This window comes from Entelurus aequoreus, linkage group LG12 (genome assembly GCF_033978785.1).
Source record: "Entelurus aequoreus isolate RoL-2023_Sb linkage group LG12, RoL_Eaeq_v1.1, whole genome shotgun sequence".
NCBI classification, from domain to species: domain Eukaryota; kingdom Metazoa; phylum Chordata; class Actinopteri; order Syngnathiformes; family Syngnathidae; genus Entelurus; species Entelurus aequoreus.
In genome coordinates, this window is record NC_084742.1 from 22,803,939 (window position 1) to 22,822,497 (window position 18,559).

An 18,559-nucleotide genomic window follows, 5' to 3' on the forward strand; every position below is an offset into this window, starting at 1 on the left:
AAACACACCGTAATTTCTATAAGTCGTTACTTTGTTCCCACCTTTTGAACCCTGCGCTTTATACAATGCTATGGCCGAAGTATGGATTTTTCCTTTGTGACAAACCATGTCTGTCCCTGAAGAGCGGAAGAACATTCACATGCACAAACACCTACACTGACTTTCATTCCCTCGCACTTCTTCCCTGCCATCATATTAGGAACACCAGGAACAGTAGCGCCAATATGCCTCTTTTCCCTCTGCCGAAATGCACGAGACAGCTTCAAAGCTGAATATTGACCCCGTAAACAGAAATCCACCAGCACTGTTAACAGCAAATCGCTGAAAAAGGCGACTTCAGCGGTTTAAGCGCGCAGGAGGACAGCGAAGTCAGTGCTCTCCGGTAGGTTTTATTAAATTTGTGAATGAACACAAGCGCCTGTGTAAGTATTTCATGTTTCAATGTGTACACCTGCGGCCTATAGACATGTGAGGCCACAATACATGTAAAAAATAAATTTTGTCCAAAAATTAAATGGGTGCGGCTTATAAATTAGGTGCGCTTCGTAGCCCGGAAATTACAGTAATCACGTGTTCCTTATCTCATTTTGGACACTTCCTGACAATTTCATGAAAATCAGCCTATAACTTTTTGTATTATGTTACTGACAAACCCTGGCAATCACATTTTGTTTTTTACAGTTTCGACCCTGGAATAGATTATTTCACTTAGTGCCATCGTCACTTACCGACTGATCATCCGAGCACATTTCGCTGTTGAACCCACTAGCGTTACTACTCGACCTCCTGGGAAAACAAGGCAAATTCAACAACAAACAAAGAGTGTTTGTTGTTGTTGTATGGGCAAAAGCCTTCATTGATATGTACTGACTTATGGAAGTGAGGATCTGCGGGAACCGTGATGAACTCAGGCGCCTCCTCAACAGCATCAAAGAACTCGTTTTCATCGTCCTCATCGCTGGCCTCCCCTTGAACAGCACCAACTGTACCAACAAAATTCATATAATTTTAATGATAAATATAATTTGATTAGTGTCAGTTACCTTTATTGTTGGCGTTGGGCTGGGCAGCTCCCCTAAACGCTCTTTCCAGGTGGTTGTGCTGCTTGGCCAGCTGCTCTAAAGTCTCCTCCAGCCTCACCCGCTGCTCTCGCTCAACCTGCAGGGCCTTCTGCCATCGCTTGCTATGGGCCTGAGCCAGGGCCAGAAAGTCTCTGCACGCCTGTGTTGCAGAAAACACCAGAGAGGAAAAAAAGGAAAACAAAGATTAATATTGATGATTATTTTTATTTACTTTAATGTAAGAATCTGTCCAAATGTTCTACCATGTACTGTATGTTCACATCATGTGTTAATATACTTATTTTCCTTTGTGTGCATCGTTTTACAGTCACTTCAATGTAGAGACTATCAAACAACCTCCAATTGGAAGTTTTTTTCATCTCTAATTTGAAAGATTGTCTACCCGGCTACCAAGCTTAGTTCAAACATTCAGGGAGGGCAGAATAATATAAGTATATAAACCAGGGGAGTCCAAAGTGCAGTTGCGGATGGCATTTTTTTTAATAGGCCCATGTTACATTTTAGAAATAAAATAAACCAAAACAAAACCATCAAAAAAGGAAAAATACAGCAGAAATATATAATGTAACACAAATATTTGTTTTATATACTTGCAGAATAGAATAATCATAATTAGCATTTACGTTAAAAGAAAGGACAAGTCACTTACATTTATCATGGCATTGGAGGTGATGCGGAACAGGGTGGCCCTTTCGGTCACCTGACGAATCTTATCCCCTGCCTCGCCAGTCAAACGTAAACTGTCCAATTCCGATAAAGACCTAATGCAGGAAGTTCATTTCCATCACACTGTATAATAAGAAAAAAACATGTTTTCAAAGAAATGATGGCCGAACCTCTGCAGAGCGCAGCCGTGCTTTGAGATGAGGTCATTGCATGTGCTCAAATCTTCCACTTTGCTTCCTAAGGTTCTCAGCGTCGACTGGACTTCGGAATTCTGTGATCCCCCTCCTTGTCCAGGAGCCGCGGGAGGGGATGATGGGGAAGGGTCATCGCCAGAGTCATCTGGTTCCACAATGCAATCGAGAAAACAAAAGAGAGCACATTTATATCGCCTCTGTACCTTGGGGTCGAGTCTCTTCACATTAACAACAGACCCACCTTCCTTCGTGAGATTCGCTGAAGTCTCTGTTTACAACGTATTGCTTTTAAGATAGATTTTTTTTACTCCTATACAATTTGGAATTCAACTTCAGTTTTCGGGATAAAGTTAAACTTCAAATCGCAAAAAAGTTTAGAGTTTGAAACGATGTCATGTTAATTTTCAACATACAAATTATCAGCCAGGCCGATATTCGCTATTTTGATTAATTCAAAACTGGGTTATTTTGGCACAGATGCAGCCGCACCTCCGCTTGCAGTGACTACTCTATCTCAAGCAAAGTTAAACCCAAAGCACCATATGACGGGTTACACGCACCATCATCAAGGGTAAAAGCCAATCATGAGGAAAAGCTGTTAAGGCATACAGTTCTGCTCAGTGCTCACCCACACGGTGGTAAGGAGAAAAGGTTTGCAGAGTGGAGAATCGCCTTAAAAACGCACCAGTGTTTGCCATAATTCATAGCAACCTTAAATTAAATTTGACTCTCCAAAAATGCGTATTTTGCACATCCTGTTCTCCACAGCTCATAAACATAATGGCACTGTGGCGATATGCATAACTCCTCCTTACAACACACCTGGTTTGCCAGAAAACAAGAGAGCATCGTGATTCTACTAGTGGTACGTGGGCTCCATCTAGTGGTACACTAAAGATTTAATTAATGATTTAAGTGTTTCATTTTCCTACATTCAAACACAGTGTTACTGTTCAAACTGTGTGTAATGTTACATTGGCCAAAAATATTAAATATACTTGTTTTTAATGAATACTTAAGCCTAATACACTACGGCATTTTAATGTTGATCATTATGGTGGTACTTGGAGAGCCAAGTGCTTCCTGAGGTGGTACTTAGTGAAAAAAGTTTGAAAACCACTATATATTAGTAAAGCAGAAATTGATAATAGAAAGTCTACCTTATGGAAATATCAGGTTCAAAGCCATGGCAAGTTGTTCTCCTGACAAGAAAATAAAGATTTTTTTGCCTTGAGAAGAGGGGACATCCCTGCAGCAAACACCTGCTGCGTGCGTCGCTCTAGAGTTGGGTGGTGCTTCACTTCAGTGTTCAGATAAAAAGCGCTACGCTATACATTCGGTTTTAATACATTTAGGGTACCTCCCTAATGTACGGCTTCATATTAGCCGCCACAGCTAACAAAATAAAGTAATGTAATGTATTGTAGCATCCAGGAGAAAACAAAGTCTGACTTTGTTTTTAGCTTTTATTGCCAATTTTATGATAACAACGTGCCCAAATTCAAATAAGTATTTTCTCCGTGCACATACGTCTGCCTCCGTGCTTCACTTTAAGACACACGACACTTGTTCATTCTCCGCCGAAACTGTGTGTTCACAGACCATGGGAAAATTACCATCACAATACACTAACATACACATGAACACCAGTAGATAGTTACAGTATGAATAGCTATAAATAGTTTATTATTTGCGCACTATTGACTAATGATGCACGGAAAATTTGTCCGGTAAAAGACTTGCGGGTTTGTCTGAAGCGGAGGCAGCATGTCCGCGCTGTGGACATATTTTAATAAATTTGAGATATACCCGCGAACAGTGATCTTCACAATTTTAGATGACACTGGCGGCTTTTAATGAGAGAAAGGCTCCCAGCAACGCGAAGCAAGTGTGACGTCGGCCTTGCTTTTCGTCACAGACATGGCGCGACATTGCCTAAACAGAGTCTCTAAACACAAGTACAGTCGCGAATAACACCAGAAATAGATGCTGGATTTGGTGCCAGTAATTTTTATCAAAAAAAAGAGTGACTAATAGGATTACAGAAATCTCTAAAAAAAATTCTCAACAAAAGTACATTGTACAATAATTAGCAACAATTTATAAATAGAACAAAACGATATGTAAGAAAAATATATATGTTAATACTATCCATCCATTTTCTACCGTTTGTTAATCTATATGCACATTTTTTTGCCTTTTTATAGAATATATGCATCATAGCAAATAATGCAATGTCATGTCGACCACGCCCCTAACGCCGCAGGTATTTTGGCAATTTAGGGAAGGGAAATCCTGACATTAACAAAATAAAAACGTCCTACGATCATGCTTTGTCAGAGATGTTTTGCAATGATATTTTGTGATATTTGCACGTAAAGAAAGGCTAGTACATCAATTTAGGAATATAGTGACGGTTGGGGTGTTGGAAGGGGGTTTCCTGGCTGGCTGAAATATTGTTTAAATTATCTTATAAGATGTTCTGGTCGAGTATTCAATTACAGAATGATTAGCAGGCTAAATATTACATTTTAATATTTAATAGAGAAGGTTAAAACATTGTCATGCAGCAATATGAAAATCATTAACTTGTACAACATGTAATGTACAGAATATTAGAATCATTTATTTAGGTAGAATTATCACAGATTACAGCTGGGATAGCCTCCAGGCCCCCCGCGACCCCAAAAGGGACAAGCGGTAGAAAATGGATTATGCATTATGGGGTATTGTGTGTAGAACTTTAAAGACAACAATTAATTTATAAAATTTTTAAATAAGGCTGTTTCATAACAAAATGTGGACAAAGTGAAGCACTGTGAATACTTTCTGGATGCACTGTGCTCTTCCGTCGTTTGGCAACATCTTTCCATCTTGGTTAAAAAAGTAAACCATTGGCGTCAAAGTGTGGCTCAGGGCCCTTTGGTGTGACATGTGGTAAATTGTACAAACTTTAAGTTACTGCACACAATTTTAGAATGTTTTTATCATCATTTTCAGTAAACTTTATGTTTTAATGTTGCTGACCCTGGGAACTTCCTGCACGTTTTGTTTGAACCTAACAGATAAGATAACCTTTCAGTTTTATTGAAATTATGAAAAATGTCATAAAACTTTACATTAGGCAGGTAATAGGGCTGTTTTCAGCCAATGGGTATGCCCACAAACAAAGACATCTCTTTTATTACATTTTCCACCTAGAAAAAAAGGCTAAAATACTCCAAAAAAAACAGTTAATTTTAGTGAGGTTTAGTTTAGTGAGGTCCTCTGGTCGCTTGACCGGCATCGGCTCTAAAGGAGCACAGAGATCAAACTTGACTAGAGGAAGTAAAAGTGGTATCAAAGTTTCCGTAGGGCAATCTGCCAAAGGGGAGCAGTGAGAGAGGCCTCCTGCCCAAACAAACTTGTAAAAGTCACATCTCTGCACCGAGGTGGCGCACCCCTGCCTAAGACATTTTAACTTTCCAGCAAGTTCTACTGGAAAGCTGCGTTTCACGGCAGCGCTTCCCAAACAGGCCTCACGTCCCCCACCTCATAACATCTTCCCAACACACCTGCTCTACACAGGAGGCCTCGGGTAGGTACTCAATGGCCGATGATTAGAACTATGATGTTGATCGTCGAATCAGATTCCTCCAAATCAAATCGTCCGATCGGTGATTATTCTAAATCACCACTAATATTCAATTACTAGTTTAAGTTTTCATATACAGTCGTGTTCATAAGTTTACATACCCTGAGAGATTTTATGATTTCTTGGCCATTCTTCAGAGAATATGAATGATAACACAAAAACCTTTCTTCCACTCATGCTTAATGGTTGTGTGAAGCCAAAAGGGACAAGCGGTAGAAATTGGATGGATGGATGGATGGGTTCAACTTCTTTTTATACTTGTACATCCAATAAAATGTTAACATTTAACTTATTTGACAGTTAGAATGAACACAGTTTGACTTTGGGACAGATTATTTTCTCCTAATGGGAAAAAATAGTTTTTTTGGTGTTTATTACTTACCCGATTCTGCCTGAATACGGGCCGCTTTGGCTTTGGCCAGCTCAAGCGCTGTAATCCAGCGCTGGCGTTCCACCTCACAGCTGGCTTTCAGGTGATACGTCTGTGCGCCGCCAATAGAGATGACAAAATTACACGCGTCGTCCACTGTGATGGTCGCTGTCGCCAAGTTGATGGTGCCGCGGCACGTGTGGCCCATTTCAGCCTGGGTCCTTTTTTATCAAAACAGATAAACAAGTTAATTTATGCAGTGGAAAAAACAGGCTTTATATGAATATGATTACCTGTAATAGGACAACAAGCCATTGCTTAAGACGAACCACCTCCTCTGGTAACCCTTGATGTAGTTTGTCCACTTGAACACCCATCCCTTATACGTGTCTCCAGCAGGGGTGGGTGTCTTTGGGGTGGGCTCAGACATCACAACCCCCAAAACCCAGAGACGAATATACAGAACCTTTGGAGCCAAAACGAAGACATTTTAAATGATGATTCACTGCTGTTTGGTCCGTACGCGGTGTGTTGGTGTGTCACGTAACCGGTCAAAGTTCAACCCAGCTGGCTAACTCACTGACAAGGAAGTTTGACAGCTAAAGCTAGCAAACAATCTATATTTTTTTTTTAATACAAACTAAAAAATAATTAAACGCATTTGTATTCACGTATCTTGTTACCTTGACGTGTCCTTGAAGTTCACCCGGTGAAGTTACTGCTAATTATGACACCCATATACCCTCAAAGTAAGATGGCTACTTATTAGCTCATGGTGGTGCTAAAGCGAACCCAACGGGAGGAGACTAACGGTGAAAACGCCGGACAAAATACAGCAAAACAAAACGTCCAGAAATAACAGCAGCGGTGGCTACAAACTGATAAATCACCATTAAGTGTAATAAACATTTCTCAATACGCAAGTATATAACGTTTCATTAGGTAGCTGCACGTTACTATAAGCTAGCTAGGCTACCTCTAACTAGCCTAAATAGTAGCAAGCTGTGGGTGTAACACAGATTGTGGGTCGTAAAGAAACAAACACCCAGCGCTTGCGAAGACCATCTAACAGTTGTGACGTGCTACTAGTGATGGGAATTTCCCTATTTTGCTCTTTTCTAGGAGAAGTTTTTTTTAACAGTTACCCGGATCTGGTTTCCTGCTTTATGTACTGAGTTAGTTTTTTAAACGATTAGTAATACTTGAACTGTGATCTGTGAAAGTATTCGAATATGTCGGTAGAAAAATGGATGGGTGATTTGTTTCATGTGTAATAAAAAATACCCAGGCGCGATCCAATCACTGTGAACACATCTAACCATCCATCCATCCTTTTCTACAGCTTGTCACTTTTACATCCTTAGTTAAAAAAATGTCGAGATGAAGACATCTCATTGATAAAATACACAAAATAAAACAGGTTAAAAATATATATAATTTTGTTTTGAAAAAAAACATTTTTTTTAACGGACCATAAAAATCAGGGGTAGACTTGATTTTATTATTAAAGCAGGAGTTGCCTTCGATTTGAAGTGTGTATGAATTTATATTCGACTCCGAAAAAAATGCGACTCCGGTGGGACTCGAACCCACAACCTTTGAATTACTGCGTTCTACACCTAGAAGTCCAATGCGCTGTCCATTGCGCCACGGAGCCACCTGTTGGTCGTTTCAGCTGTGGCATTCATATCTCTTTTACAACAACACGGTGTACGTTTGTGTTCATTTTCACCGACCACAGGTAGTTTTCTCCAGTAGACCACATGTTTACATGTCTTGTATCATTTGCACTCTTTCATATTCAAAGATCCTCGCTCAGCTCTGAAAAGTGTTTTCAACATGGCAACGCTAAGCTTAGAGGGAAAAGCGACTTTGGAAATGCAAGTAAAGCTTTACTTGTTGATTTAAATATCTCCCAGCAGAAATATTTCCAAACGCCTATCAAATTTCCAGCTCCATCTTTGGGACGTATAATCACAGCGCGAAAATTTACTTTTTTGTCCCGCCCCTACGCGCACCAGGCCGAGTCCATCCATCCATCCCTTTTCCACCGCTTGTCCATTTTGGGGTCGCAGGGGTTGCTAGGACTCATATTTTCTAAACCCATTACTGGGCAAAAACAGTTTAGATTAGATTACTTTAATCTACTATTCTATGTTGGCGACCGTATATACTTTTCTGGGTGGATAATTAAGAAAAATAATGTGATTTGGTTTAAAAAATAATAATAATAATCGATAACAGTCCTATAATAATCACATAATGTACGCCATCTATATATTTTAGCTTAATTAAAAATGTCATGGACATTTTGAAACGAGGCGGTACAAAATGGATGGATGGATGGATATTTGTAAATTATTTTTATTCTTTACGGGTGTACCCCGCCTTCCGCCCGAATGCAGCTGAGATAGGCTCCAGCACCCCCAGCGACTCCGAACGGGACAAGCGGTAGTAAATGGATGGATGGACTAGGAAGAACAACGAACTCTAGCGGCTCGGTGTCTTTACTGCTCAAAATGGCTGCGCGAATGCATCATGGGGTATGCAGTTTTAAATCCACTTCACCATTAAAACAGCATAGAACGTTAAAAAATAATGTTTCCAAATGGCGTGGCGTGACATATTTGACTAACTTTAAGTTATTACCATGTGAGTATGTATTAGAAATCGCCCTATTTATCTTCCATGTTACATTACAGCTGTTTAATTGTCGAAGTGTTTAACAATTTAGCACTCGAAAACGGATATGATTGGTTTACGAGAGTCACGTGACCGCCGCTAAAGCTAACTCTACGCATCTCTCGGCTTTCCGTTAATGGGAAGGCGAGCTAGCTTAATGCATGCGAATATGTCGCAGCGTAATAACTGACATTAAGGTCCAAAACCAAGCCAAATATAAAGGTTTTATAAGCGTTTTATACTGCTTTCAATCGACGTGGATTGGGGATTTGGATTACTCCTGGATTATTTTATTATTGGCCTCGTCTTCTCACAGCGTGGCTAATTAAATTACTGGATAACATCAACAAGGTAGGCTCACCATTATTACTATTATTTGAGACTATCCATTGTTTTTTACACGCATGCGCACTTTTCCACCACCGAAAAGGTAATAAAGCTTGTTTATTCCTCTGCCTTTGCCAGCAGGACAAAATAAATGTTCCACGTAGGCCCAAATTCCGCTACATATTGTTTGGGGTTTATATAAAGGGATCTATTGTGCTTCCACTGAGTGCTGTTATTATTCAAATAAGTCTGAAAATTCTAATGTGCACCATTATAACGTTTGTTGCCATTAATAAGTGCAACACAAAAAACGGTGTTGCCTTACAGTGCATTAACAGCAGTACATGTAAAATATTTATAAACATTTATATACACAAATAAGTCAACATCAAAAGAAACGTAAACAATCTAGACAATAACATAATAAAAATATGTTGGTAAGTGTTGCTAACATATTTGTAATGTATTTGAAAATGAGAAGAAAAAAAACAATTTAGATAGCACAACTGGGATCTGAATAGGGATGACATGTTCTTAATCTGATTGGAAGCTACAGTTAAGTAGTATACAGGCCATAATGGCCACTAATTGTATCATAGCAAACATTGTGAGACCATGCATATGTGCTACCGAGAGGCAGTGAACTTGGAAACACTGAATATATAGAGGTTGTGAGCTAATAAACTCATAACAAACACCTGCACCTGAGTAAATAATAACCATGCTATCTAGCCCCTTCATAGTGTCTTGCAGATATTGTTAGGTCGTAAACAAAAAAAACCCTATTGCTTTTGTAAATAATCACATCTGGCAACCGTAAAAGGAAATGCAGTGCCAAAGCAAATACCTTAGACCAGGGGTCGGGAACCTTTTTGGCTGAGAAAGCCATGAAAGCCAAATATTGTAAAATGTATTTCCGTGAGAGCCATATAATATTTTTTAACACTGAATACAACTAAATGCGTGCATTTTTAAGTAAGACCAACATTTTTAGAGTACAAAAAGTCTCTTATTCTTTTTAATAACATTGGTATTCTGAAGCTAGCCAATAATAAATGAAATACTTCTTACCATTAATGCGACCCTCCTATACCCCGAAGGACAGCTTTGCTCAAACAAAATCTCGTTGACATGTATGACTTGAGTGTAATTATGACAATGACAATAAAGGAATTGATTGATTGATTGGATTGGCTGAGCCACCCGCAACCTTGAACAGGTGCGGTAGAAAACAGATGGATAGATTAAAATGGATGAGAATGTTTTATATTTTGAACTTTATTTTTAACACTGTGATTTCCAGCGGGATTATTAATTACTTATCGTGTTAAGCAATGTCAGCTAAGATTTATCTGAGAGCCAGATGCAGTCATCAAAAGAGCCACATCTGGCTCGTGAGCCCTAGGTTCCCTACCCCTGCCTTAGACTCATGTAAAAGGCTCCCCCAAAGCCTTATCTCTACTGGATGCCTTATTTTCTTTGCGGTTTACGAAGTAAATGCATCCAGCTACTGTATGAGGAGGTATGTTATAGCAAATACCGTGAGACCATGCAATAGTGCTTTAAGAAAAAAATGCCTTACTGCAAATACATATTTGATTTTCCTTACAGTGTAAAAAAAAAACATTTTTTTTTTACTGTTATAAGAAGTTTGGTATCATATATAATACCGTGAGACCATGCATACGTATATCTCCTTCAGGGTGTGTAGGCCAGATACTAAATGCTTTACCACTGTTTGTTTATGTCTATTTCTTTTGTTAGAGTTCCAAGTATCAGAAAAAAATAGCCTTGTTTTGCAAAACACAAATGTCCACAAATGACGATGGTTCTCAGGAATTTATTAGGAAATTCAGTAAGGTAGAAAATACAGTACTGTAAGACCATGCAAATGTATGACTGATTCATTCTGTTTTTTTCCAGTAAAAAAAATGTCGTTCCGGCGAGGCGTGGTCCGGCAGAGCAAGTTCCGCCACGTGTTCGCTCAGGCGTGGAAAGCCGAACATTGCATCGACGACGTACGTGTGTCTCGCGTCACGTGGGACAGCCCGCTGTGCGCTGTCAACCCCAAATTCGTCGCCGTCATTGTGGAAGCGGGTGGAGGCGGAGCCTTCCTTGTCGTCCCTATCGGCAAGGTCCAGTTAGCATCTTTTTCGATGCATTCGGAGATGCCTTATTTTTTTGACAGAATTTACATATTTTTTGTCGCCAAAACAGAGCGGCAGGATCGATCAGTCCTGTCCAATGGTGTGTGGACATGCTGCGCCTGTGTTAGACATCCAGTGGTCTCCTCATGATGATAATATCATAGCAAGTGCCTCAGAGGACTGCACCGTGAAGGTCTGTTGATGCTGGTCTTTTTACCAGTAGTCCGCTCATAGCATGGTAGCATAGCATGTTGGCATCTTTCCTGGCTTCAATAGAAGTACCCCTCACCCTATCAGAAACTAGCAGTGGCTAACATGATTTCCAGGTGTGGCAGATCCCTGACGGAGGCCTGATGGCACCCATGACCGAGGCTATCGTCACCCTTGAGGGGCACAGTAAAAGGGTGGGCATTCTGGCGTGGCACCCCACAGCCTTCAACATCCTCTTAACCGCAGGTAACGGCATTTTTCTAAAAGTTTTTTTTAATACGACAGAAAAACGGGAAGAACCGGAGAGCGGACATTTTATTTATTTTCTAGAAAATACGTCACTAAAGTTTGTTAGTGTTTGTATACCAGCTAAAAATGATAAAATTGAAACAGTTTTTAAACCGTATATTCTATTTTTTTTATTGACTGATTAACATTCTTTGTGATTTCGGTAGATACAATATATGGTTAATGCATACAAAGACAATATAACATACATCCATAAACGTGGATGCATATGCAAAAGTGCAATATATTTATCTGTACAGTAATCTATTTATTTATATCTGCACCTTATTGCTCTTTTATTCTGCACTACCATGAGCTAATGCAACGACATTTCGTTCTTATCTGTACTGCAAAGTTCAAATTTGAATGACAATAAAAGGAAGTCTAAGTCTCTAAGTCTAATTTTTTACTGTTTCAATAAAATAAAATTAAACTCAATGTAATTAAAAAAAAATTTTAAATTGTATTTTATATTTTATAGAATTAAAAAACAATGTAATTTGAACTTAAAAAACAAAAAAATACTACACAATTTAAACAACATAGCATCTACAAATACAATATTGTCATCTGTAAAAAAATATAACATTAAAAGTAAAAAAAATAAAAATATGGTGAGTACAAAAAGGAGCAGGAAGAAGAAAAAGCTCATACATTTTCTTTATTGTTTAAAATGTTATAATGTTCCCTGTTTGGTTGCAAAGCTAATAAATGTATGAGCTTGACACTTAAACAGATTGTTTTTACTTCCATCACTTCCTTTGGGGAAAATAGATTTTAATGTGTTTATTTTGTGTGTGTTTATTTTCTATCCACTAAAGGCTGTGACAATGTGATGCTGGTGTGGAACGTGGGCACAGGTGAGCTGGTGTACCAGCTGACCGACGCCCACCCGGACCTGATCTACAGCGTGAGCTGGAACAAGAACGGGAGCGCCGTGTGCACTGTGTGCAAAGACAAGGCCTTACGTGTCATCGACCCCCGCAGGGGCACTGTCCTCAAAGTAATGATCCCTATAGCCACTTGGGGGAGTGCTTCCATTAAACCTCATTAATGTTGTTGTGTAATCTCAGGTGAAAGAGAAGGTCCATGATGGCACCAGACCTATGAGAGCTGTGTTCCTCTCTGATGGAAAGATTTTGACCACGGGATTCAGCCGTATGAGTGAGAGACAGCTTGCACTATGGGATATGGTAATTAGTACAATAACATACAATTTTATAGTGGTTTGTTCAGACGCTAAAATGTGACTGATAAAATGTGATAATGCTATATATGATTAGGCTAATATGCTAACTATAAATAACAATGCTAACAATCCAAAGATAAACACAACGTTGATAAGTGTGGATGATACCAACATTTTCCTGCAAATGTGAAATAAATGTTACCTTTTTAATATTTTGTGTTATTTTTTCCAGAAAGATCTCTCAGAGCCAATGGCCGTACAAGAAATGGATACGAGCAATGGTGTACTTCTACCTTTTTATGATCCAGACACCAACATGGTTTACCTGTTGGGAAAGGTTTGTTATTATTATCTTATCTAACAAATTGCTCTTTTAATAACCCCCCTTGAGACTTAACAGTTTTCATGGGTGTCCTTCAGGGCGACTGCACCATCCGCTACTTTGAGGTGACGGAAGAGTCACCCTATGTTCACTTCCTCAGTCTGTACAGCAGCAAGGAGCCCCAGAGGGGGGCAGGCTACCTCAGTAAGAGAGGTGTGGATGTCAACAAGTGTGAAATTGCAAGGTAGGATTATTGGGGAGAGGGGTTATTTGTAAGGATGTTTCTTCAACACTTGCTGATGTTCTATGCAGGTTCTATAAACTGCATGAAAGGAAGGTTGAACCCATTTCCATGACCGTACCAAGAAAGGTAAGGCGCTCCAATGTATAAATGTAGTCAGACTGTCAAAGTAAAACTGCAACAGATACCCTCAAAGAACTATCTCTATACACTGTCGATTTTGTTCCACTTATTTGGGTCCGAGTTGCCAGCAGACCCAGACTTCCTTGTGTATGGCCGTCGCCACAATGATACCATAAGTGGTACCCAAAAACATACAGGGTGCATCCTTCCCTTTTTTTTTTTTTTTTTTTGCTTTTCTGAATCAGGGTAAGTGGAAAATCACAAAATGTCCTGTCTCTGGCCAGGTCCATCGTTACATTACAACTGGTGCACTAAAATGGACGGGAATGTCCATATCATTTATCCATTTTGCAACTACTTCTTCAGTTGTGGGTGGCAGTGGTGGACCTTCAGGTCCTTCGTACTACAGTGACTGGTACACCAAAGGGGACCGCTCCATTTATTCCATCCATCCATTTTGTTTCGGGTGTCCTCCTCCAGGTCCACTATATTAACAGAAACTGGTACCACAGGACAGTGGTCCTTCCCTTCCATTCATCCATTTTCCTCTGCTTTTTTGGGTTGTGAGTCACAAGTAAGTCCAAACTTCCCTGTCTTTGCCGCCACTTTATACAGCTCCATTGTAATACTACAACTGGGGATGGAGCTGTGCATATATTTACCCGCTTATCATGGTCCAGGTTGCAGAGGAACACAGACTTCCTTGTCATAATGTGGGATCTGAGTTGTCGTTGTGGCTTGTGCAGCCCTTTGAGACACTTGGGATTAAGGGCTGTATAAAAAAACTTTGATTGGTTGATAATAATAGAGTGTCTGGTACCACAAAGGAGACTGAGACATAAATTTTAGCCATCCATTTATCTCCTGGGGTTCTGGGGAGTCGAGGGTGGCAGTCTAAGCCGACAAGCACAAATTCCCTCCTTGGTGTCCCTCTTACTGTTTGGGCCAAGGACTGTATCACCCCTCAGTAGCAGGCCTCTCAGCCCCATGAGGGGCCACCAGTTCAGAAAACACTTAAAAACTTTTTGGGCCACCCTCCTGTACTTTGGCAACACGGTTCCAGTCTTCAACAACAATACCAAAGACTGCAAACCAAAAGGAACTATCTGTAAATCTAGGTAAAGTGATTTACTCATTTGTACCTGCTAAACATGACGACTTTGTTCTTGCAGTCTGATCTGTTCCAAGGAGACCTTTACCCGGACACGGCCGGCTTAGAACCAGCACTCCTGCAGATGAGTGGATATCTGGTCAGGACGCACCCCCAATCTTGGTCACCCTGAGCGGAGGCTATGCGGCGCGACGTCCAAGCACAAGAGATACTATCAGGACAAAGCCCAAACTCATCTCGCAGGGACTCTGGCACCGGAGCTGCACCCCCTCCAAGCTCTACGCCGCCCGCCAAAGAAGTCGAAGAGGAAGAGGCACGCGTCACCGCCAGAGAGACGACCGGGAACATTGACAGGTCTAAGAGAGAGGTCAGTCGGTATACTGTATGTTAAGACATTACAGGAAAAAATAGAAGCCATAGTTTTTACCTTAATAACGTTGGAATATTAAAAGAAAATGTCACAATTTTGCAAGAGAAGCCATAACATCACATCAACTACCGCTAGGATAGGAAAATAAAAGTAAAAAAATTACACATAGCAATTTCAATAGGGCCCTTGCGGTGCTCTGCATCCCACCTGCGATGCTTGCTCCGCTGCTCGGGCCCTAAATAGTTGGAATTTGACAATAAACAAGTTTGAGGATTCAAGAAACTTGTCATTGTCATACCAGCACAGGAGGCACGTGAGATGGCATGAAAAAAAACATAATTTCACAATTACAAATGTTATGATATGAGATAAAAAATGTACAAGAAAAAAGTTAAAGTCACACTAAAAGAACATCAGATAACTCGTAATGTTACAACAACAAAAGTTATGATATAACAGGAAAAAATGCTGAATTTTACAAGGGAAAAAAAGCTGTAATGTTACATCAAAACCCTTATAATTTTACTAAAATAATAGTTATAATCCATCATGTAAAAAAGTCTTAATGACACCTAAAAAGGCGTATTTTTCAAAAGTAAAGTCAAACTTTTAAGTAATTAAATTTTACAAGGATATAGTCAATTTTGAACAGAATAAAGTCAGGATTTATAGGCTAATGAACAATTGCAATATTCCAATAAATTATTATTTATTCAACAATAACGATATATAACTCTTTATTCTCTGAATTTTTAGACAAACAAAGTAATAATATTAAAAGAAAATCTCATTTTACAGTAATAAAGAAAGACACAAAAAATTAAGTCGTATTTGTTTTTAAAGAATAAAGTTGCATATTAGCGTGGAAAGATGTTTTAAAGAATAAAGTCATAACAACAAATGTTTCGTATTTCACACTAAATTCAGAAGTACGTTTTTTCAAAATAAAGTGATATCACCAAGAAAAAATTGTCATTACACACCTATGAAGTTGTAATAAGACAACTAAATAACATTAAAAACATTAAAAGAACTTGTAGAGTTAGTCTGTAAAAGTTCATTCAAGAAAGAAAATGTCTAAATGTTTTTTTACAAGAAATTTTATTTAATATTTATTCTAAGAGAAAAAAGTCATATTTTTGTAATAATTAAATGACATCTATGGGTGAAAAAAAGTTATTTTTCCAGAAAAAAATGGTGTTATTATTAGGGTTGTCAACAGTATGAACACTCAAAACAGCATCAATACTAAAATGTATCCAAATACAATACTCATGCATCCATCCGTCAAGATACGTCACGTTAATTAAAGAAAATGTAAAAAGAAATAAAATTAAAATTAAAAAAATCTGGCATGCCCATCTATTACGTTAATAAATAGTATACGACGTTTACATAAATGTTGGTGAAGGAAAAGTGTTATTTTTGCTCTTTTTTTGTCTCAAAATGAAGCAGAAAAAAGTCAACCTACAACACCACAACCTCCAAATAGTGTTGTACTTGTTGTCATTTATTTTATTTGTGTGTTTAGTTTTTTTACTACATCAAATAACCTAAAACTTGTTATCATAGTTGCAGTGTCTTTTTGCACTATTTGTTTATTTTCATAGTTTTACTGACATCTAATGTCTTGGACTTGCAACTATATTTGCAACTTGGGGCCTGATTTACTAAGATTCCAATAGCACACGCTAAACATTGTGTTCAAACAATAAAATAGCGTGTACTATGAGTGGGCGTGTTGCTCCAGCCCCCACCCTCACCCCCAACAAGGACAGGCGATAGAACATGGATGGATGGATATTTCATAAATTTAAAAAATTAATGACATTAAAAAAATGCCAGAAGACACCAAAATGAATCAATTGAATTTATTTTAATCAGCCCCTTAAGTCATCCAGGAGCTATAAAATTATAAAAAGAATTGATGAATAGACAATATGTCTTATATGTTTTTATTTCTGACCGTCCATAATGTTGACACACATGTAGGACGCAAGATTCTCGTCTGTCTATTGTCAGTCTTTGCAGCACAAGCACTGACACGTGCTCAAACAAAGCAAAATAGTGCTCGCAAAACGGTGATGAGTGTTGAAAAATTACATTGCGCGTGCTAAATAATTATAATTGCATTTTCTCCTCACAATATTGTGGGCTTTTTGATGATCGGCATATATTTTGCATATTAATGAAGACCGAGACGTAAAATGGATTGCACTTCTGATTCTACTCACTTGAGAGACGCAATCCACTTTGCACACGTTTAGTAGATCAGCTTTGCGTGTGCTATCAAGTTTGCACGTGTTATTGCACATGCAAACCTTTAGTAAGTCAGGCCCTTAATGTCGTACTTGAAATGACTCAGAAATGTCACAATAAAATGTATAACAACTGGACAGCAATTATCATAATCAGTTATTTTTTAAATGTTGCAATAGAACATTAGATTTTATTATCAAAAACGATTTGCCTAATATTTATTAACACACACAAAGGTACAGAAAATTGGAAAGGATTTCTAAATACCTGGAATTGGTACCGTATCGATTCAAATGTGAACAGTAACCATCCCTAGTGACAATCCAAGTTCTTACAGGACAAAAGTTGTAGCATTACGACCAAAGTTTTGCTGTTATAAAAAAAAAAGTTGTAATTCTACAACCCTAAAAAATCTGTCTTTAAAAATTTATTTTGAAATTACACCATATAAAAAGGACATATTTTTATTTCTATGAATGTTTTCTAGGATGATGTGTTGAGCGAACTGCTGTCGGAGATGAAGGCGCTTCGTGCTGTTGTTCTTGCTCAAAGTCAGAGGATCGAGCTCCTGGAGCGCCAGCTAGCTCGCATTGAGGACGGCGACGTATAAAACTGCTATTATTGTTGTTACTATTATATTATGATTATTAGCCGTTCACTGTACCAAAATACTGTAGCACAGAGTGGTGCATCGTCTGCAGATAGATGATTTTTTTCACCATTAGGGCTATTTAATCAGGTAGTTGGACGCTGCTATGATCTGTGGTGAAATATCAGACAGACCTCAACATGTTTTTTTTACATAGTGACTGACTTGATATGAATTTTGTTGTGTTTTTTTGAGCCACTTCCATAAGATTATATTTTGTAGCCAAACAAGTAGCGACATGGCGGTTTATTATGTGATATACTGTACCCAATGAAATGTGATTTTTTTTGTTTTTGTTTGTTTTGCTATGTATTGGTTTTTTTTCAACAAATAAATTTGTCACTAACATTCATGCACTAATCTTTCCATGTGGCTGTAGAGACTGTTTAACAAAAAAATAAATACTCCTTTGTATTCATCCAACAAACTGTTGTCATTTTTTGTGTGAAAACAAAAACAAAGTTTTATAAGAAAATATTTGTAGTATTTTTAAGGAAAAATAATACATTTTACAAGAAAAAGTGTGTAAAAAATATGACTAGAAATTTGACTACTACATTTACTGAATGAATACATTTTGCCAAACTGTTGTTTTTTTTCCAGACAGTCTCCAAAGGTGTGTGCCTTTGCTTGGCAGCTCAACATTTCAGAACCCTCCACAGATTTTCCATAAGCCCTTTTTTCCTGCCTTCTTA

At 38.5% G+C, this 18,559-nt stretch overlaps 2 protein-coding genes and 1 non-coding gene across 3 annotated transcripts in view; 1 reads left to right on the forward strand and 2 right to left on the reverse strand.

Moving 5' to 3' along the window:
• Window positions 1–7,043, reverse strand: part of LOC133661771 (oxysterol-binding protein 1-like) — a 26,353-nt gene extending 19,310 nt beyond the window's left edge. Inside the window, exons 1-8 of the mRNA XM_062065237.1 lie at window positions 6,630–7,043; window positions 6,240–6,412; window positions 5,959–6,167; window positions 1,919–2,087; window positions 1,732–1,843; window positions 1,044–1,221; window positions 872–983; window positions 729–786 (exon numbers count right to left, since the gene is read on the reverse strand). Coding sequence (XP_061921221.1) covers window positions 729–786; window positions 872–983; window positions 1,044–1,221; window positions 1,732–1,843; window positions 1,919–2,087; window positions 5,959–6,167; window positions 6,240–6,376 — 975 coding nt within the window. The 5' untranslated portion in view covers window positions 6,377–6,412; window positions 6,630–7,043. The remainder of the gene's footprint in view (window positions 1–728; window positions 787–871; window positions 984–1,043; window positions 1,222–1,731; window positions 1,844–1,918; window positions 2,088–5,958; window positions 6,168–6,239; window positions 6,413–6,629) is intronic.
• Window positions 7,044–7,514: 471 nt separating this feature from the next.
• Window positions 7,515–7,603, reverse strand: trnar-ucu (transfer RNA arginine (anticodon UCU)). Its single transcript is given in 2 exon segments — window positions 7,515–7,550; window positions 7,567–7,603. It is a non-coding gene; the product is annotated as a tRNA-Arg (tRNA).
• A 1,106-nt stretch (window positions 7,604–8,709) lies between these two features.
• coro1b (coronin, actin binding protein, 1B) lies at window positions 8,710–18,285 on the forward strand. The gene is given in 13 exon segments (XM_062065238.1): window positions 8,710–8,979; window positions 10,879–11,090; window positions 11,173–11,295; window positions 11,429–11,558; window positions 12,422–12,603; window positions 12,674–12,793; window positions 13,022–13,126; window positions 13,210–13,355; window positions 13,424–13,481; window positions 14,648–14,702; window positions 14,705–14,829; window positions 14,831–14,953; window positions 17,703–18,285. Coding segments are annotated over 12 exon segments (1,494 nt in total). The 5' UTR covers window positions 8,710–8,979; window positions 10,879–10,886; the 3' UTR covers window positions 17,826–18,285.
• The last annotated feature ends 274 nt before the right edge of the window (window positions 18,286–18,559 follow it).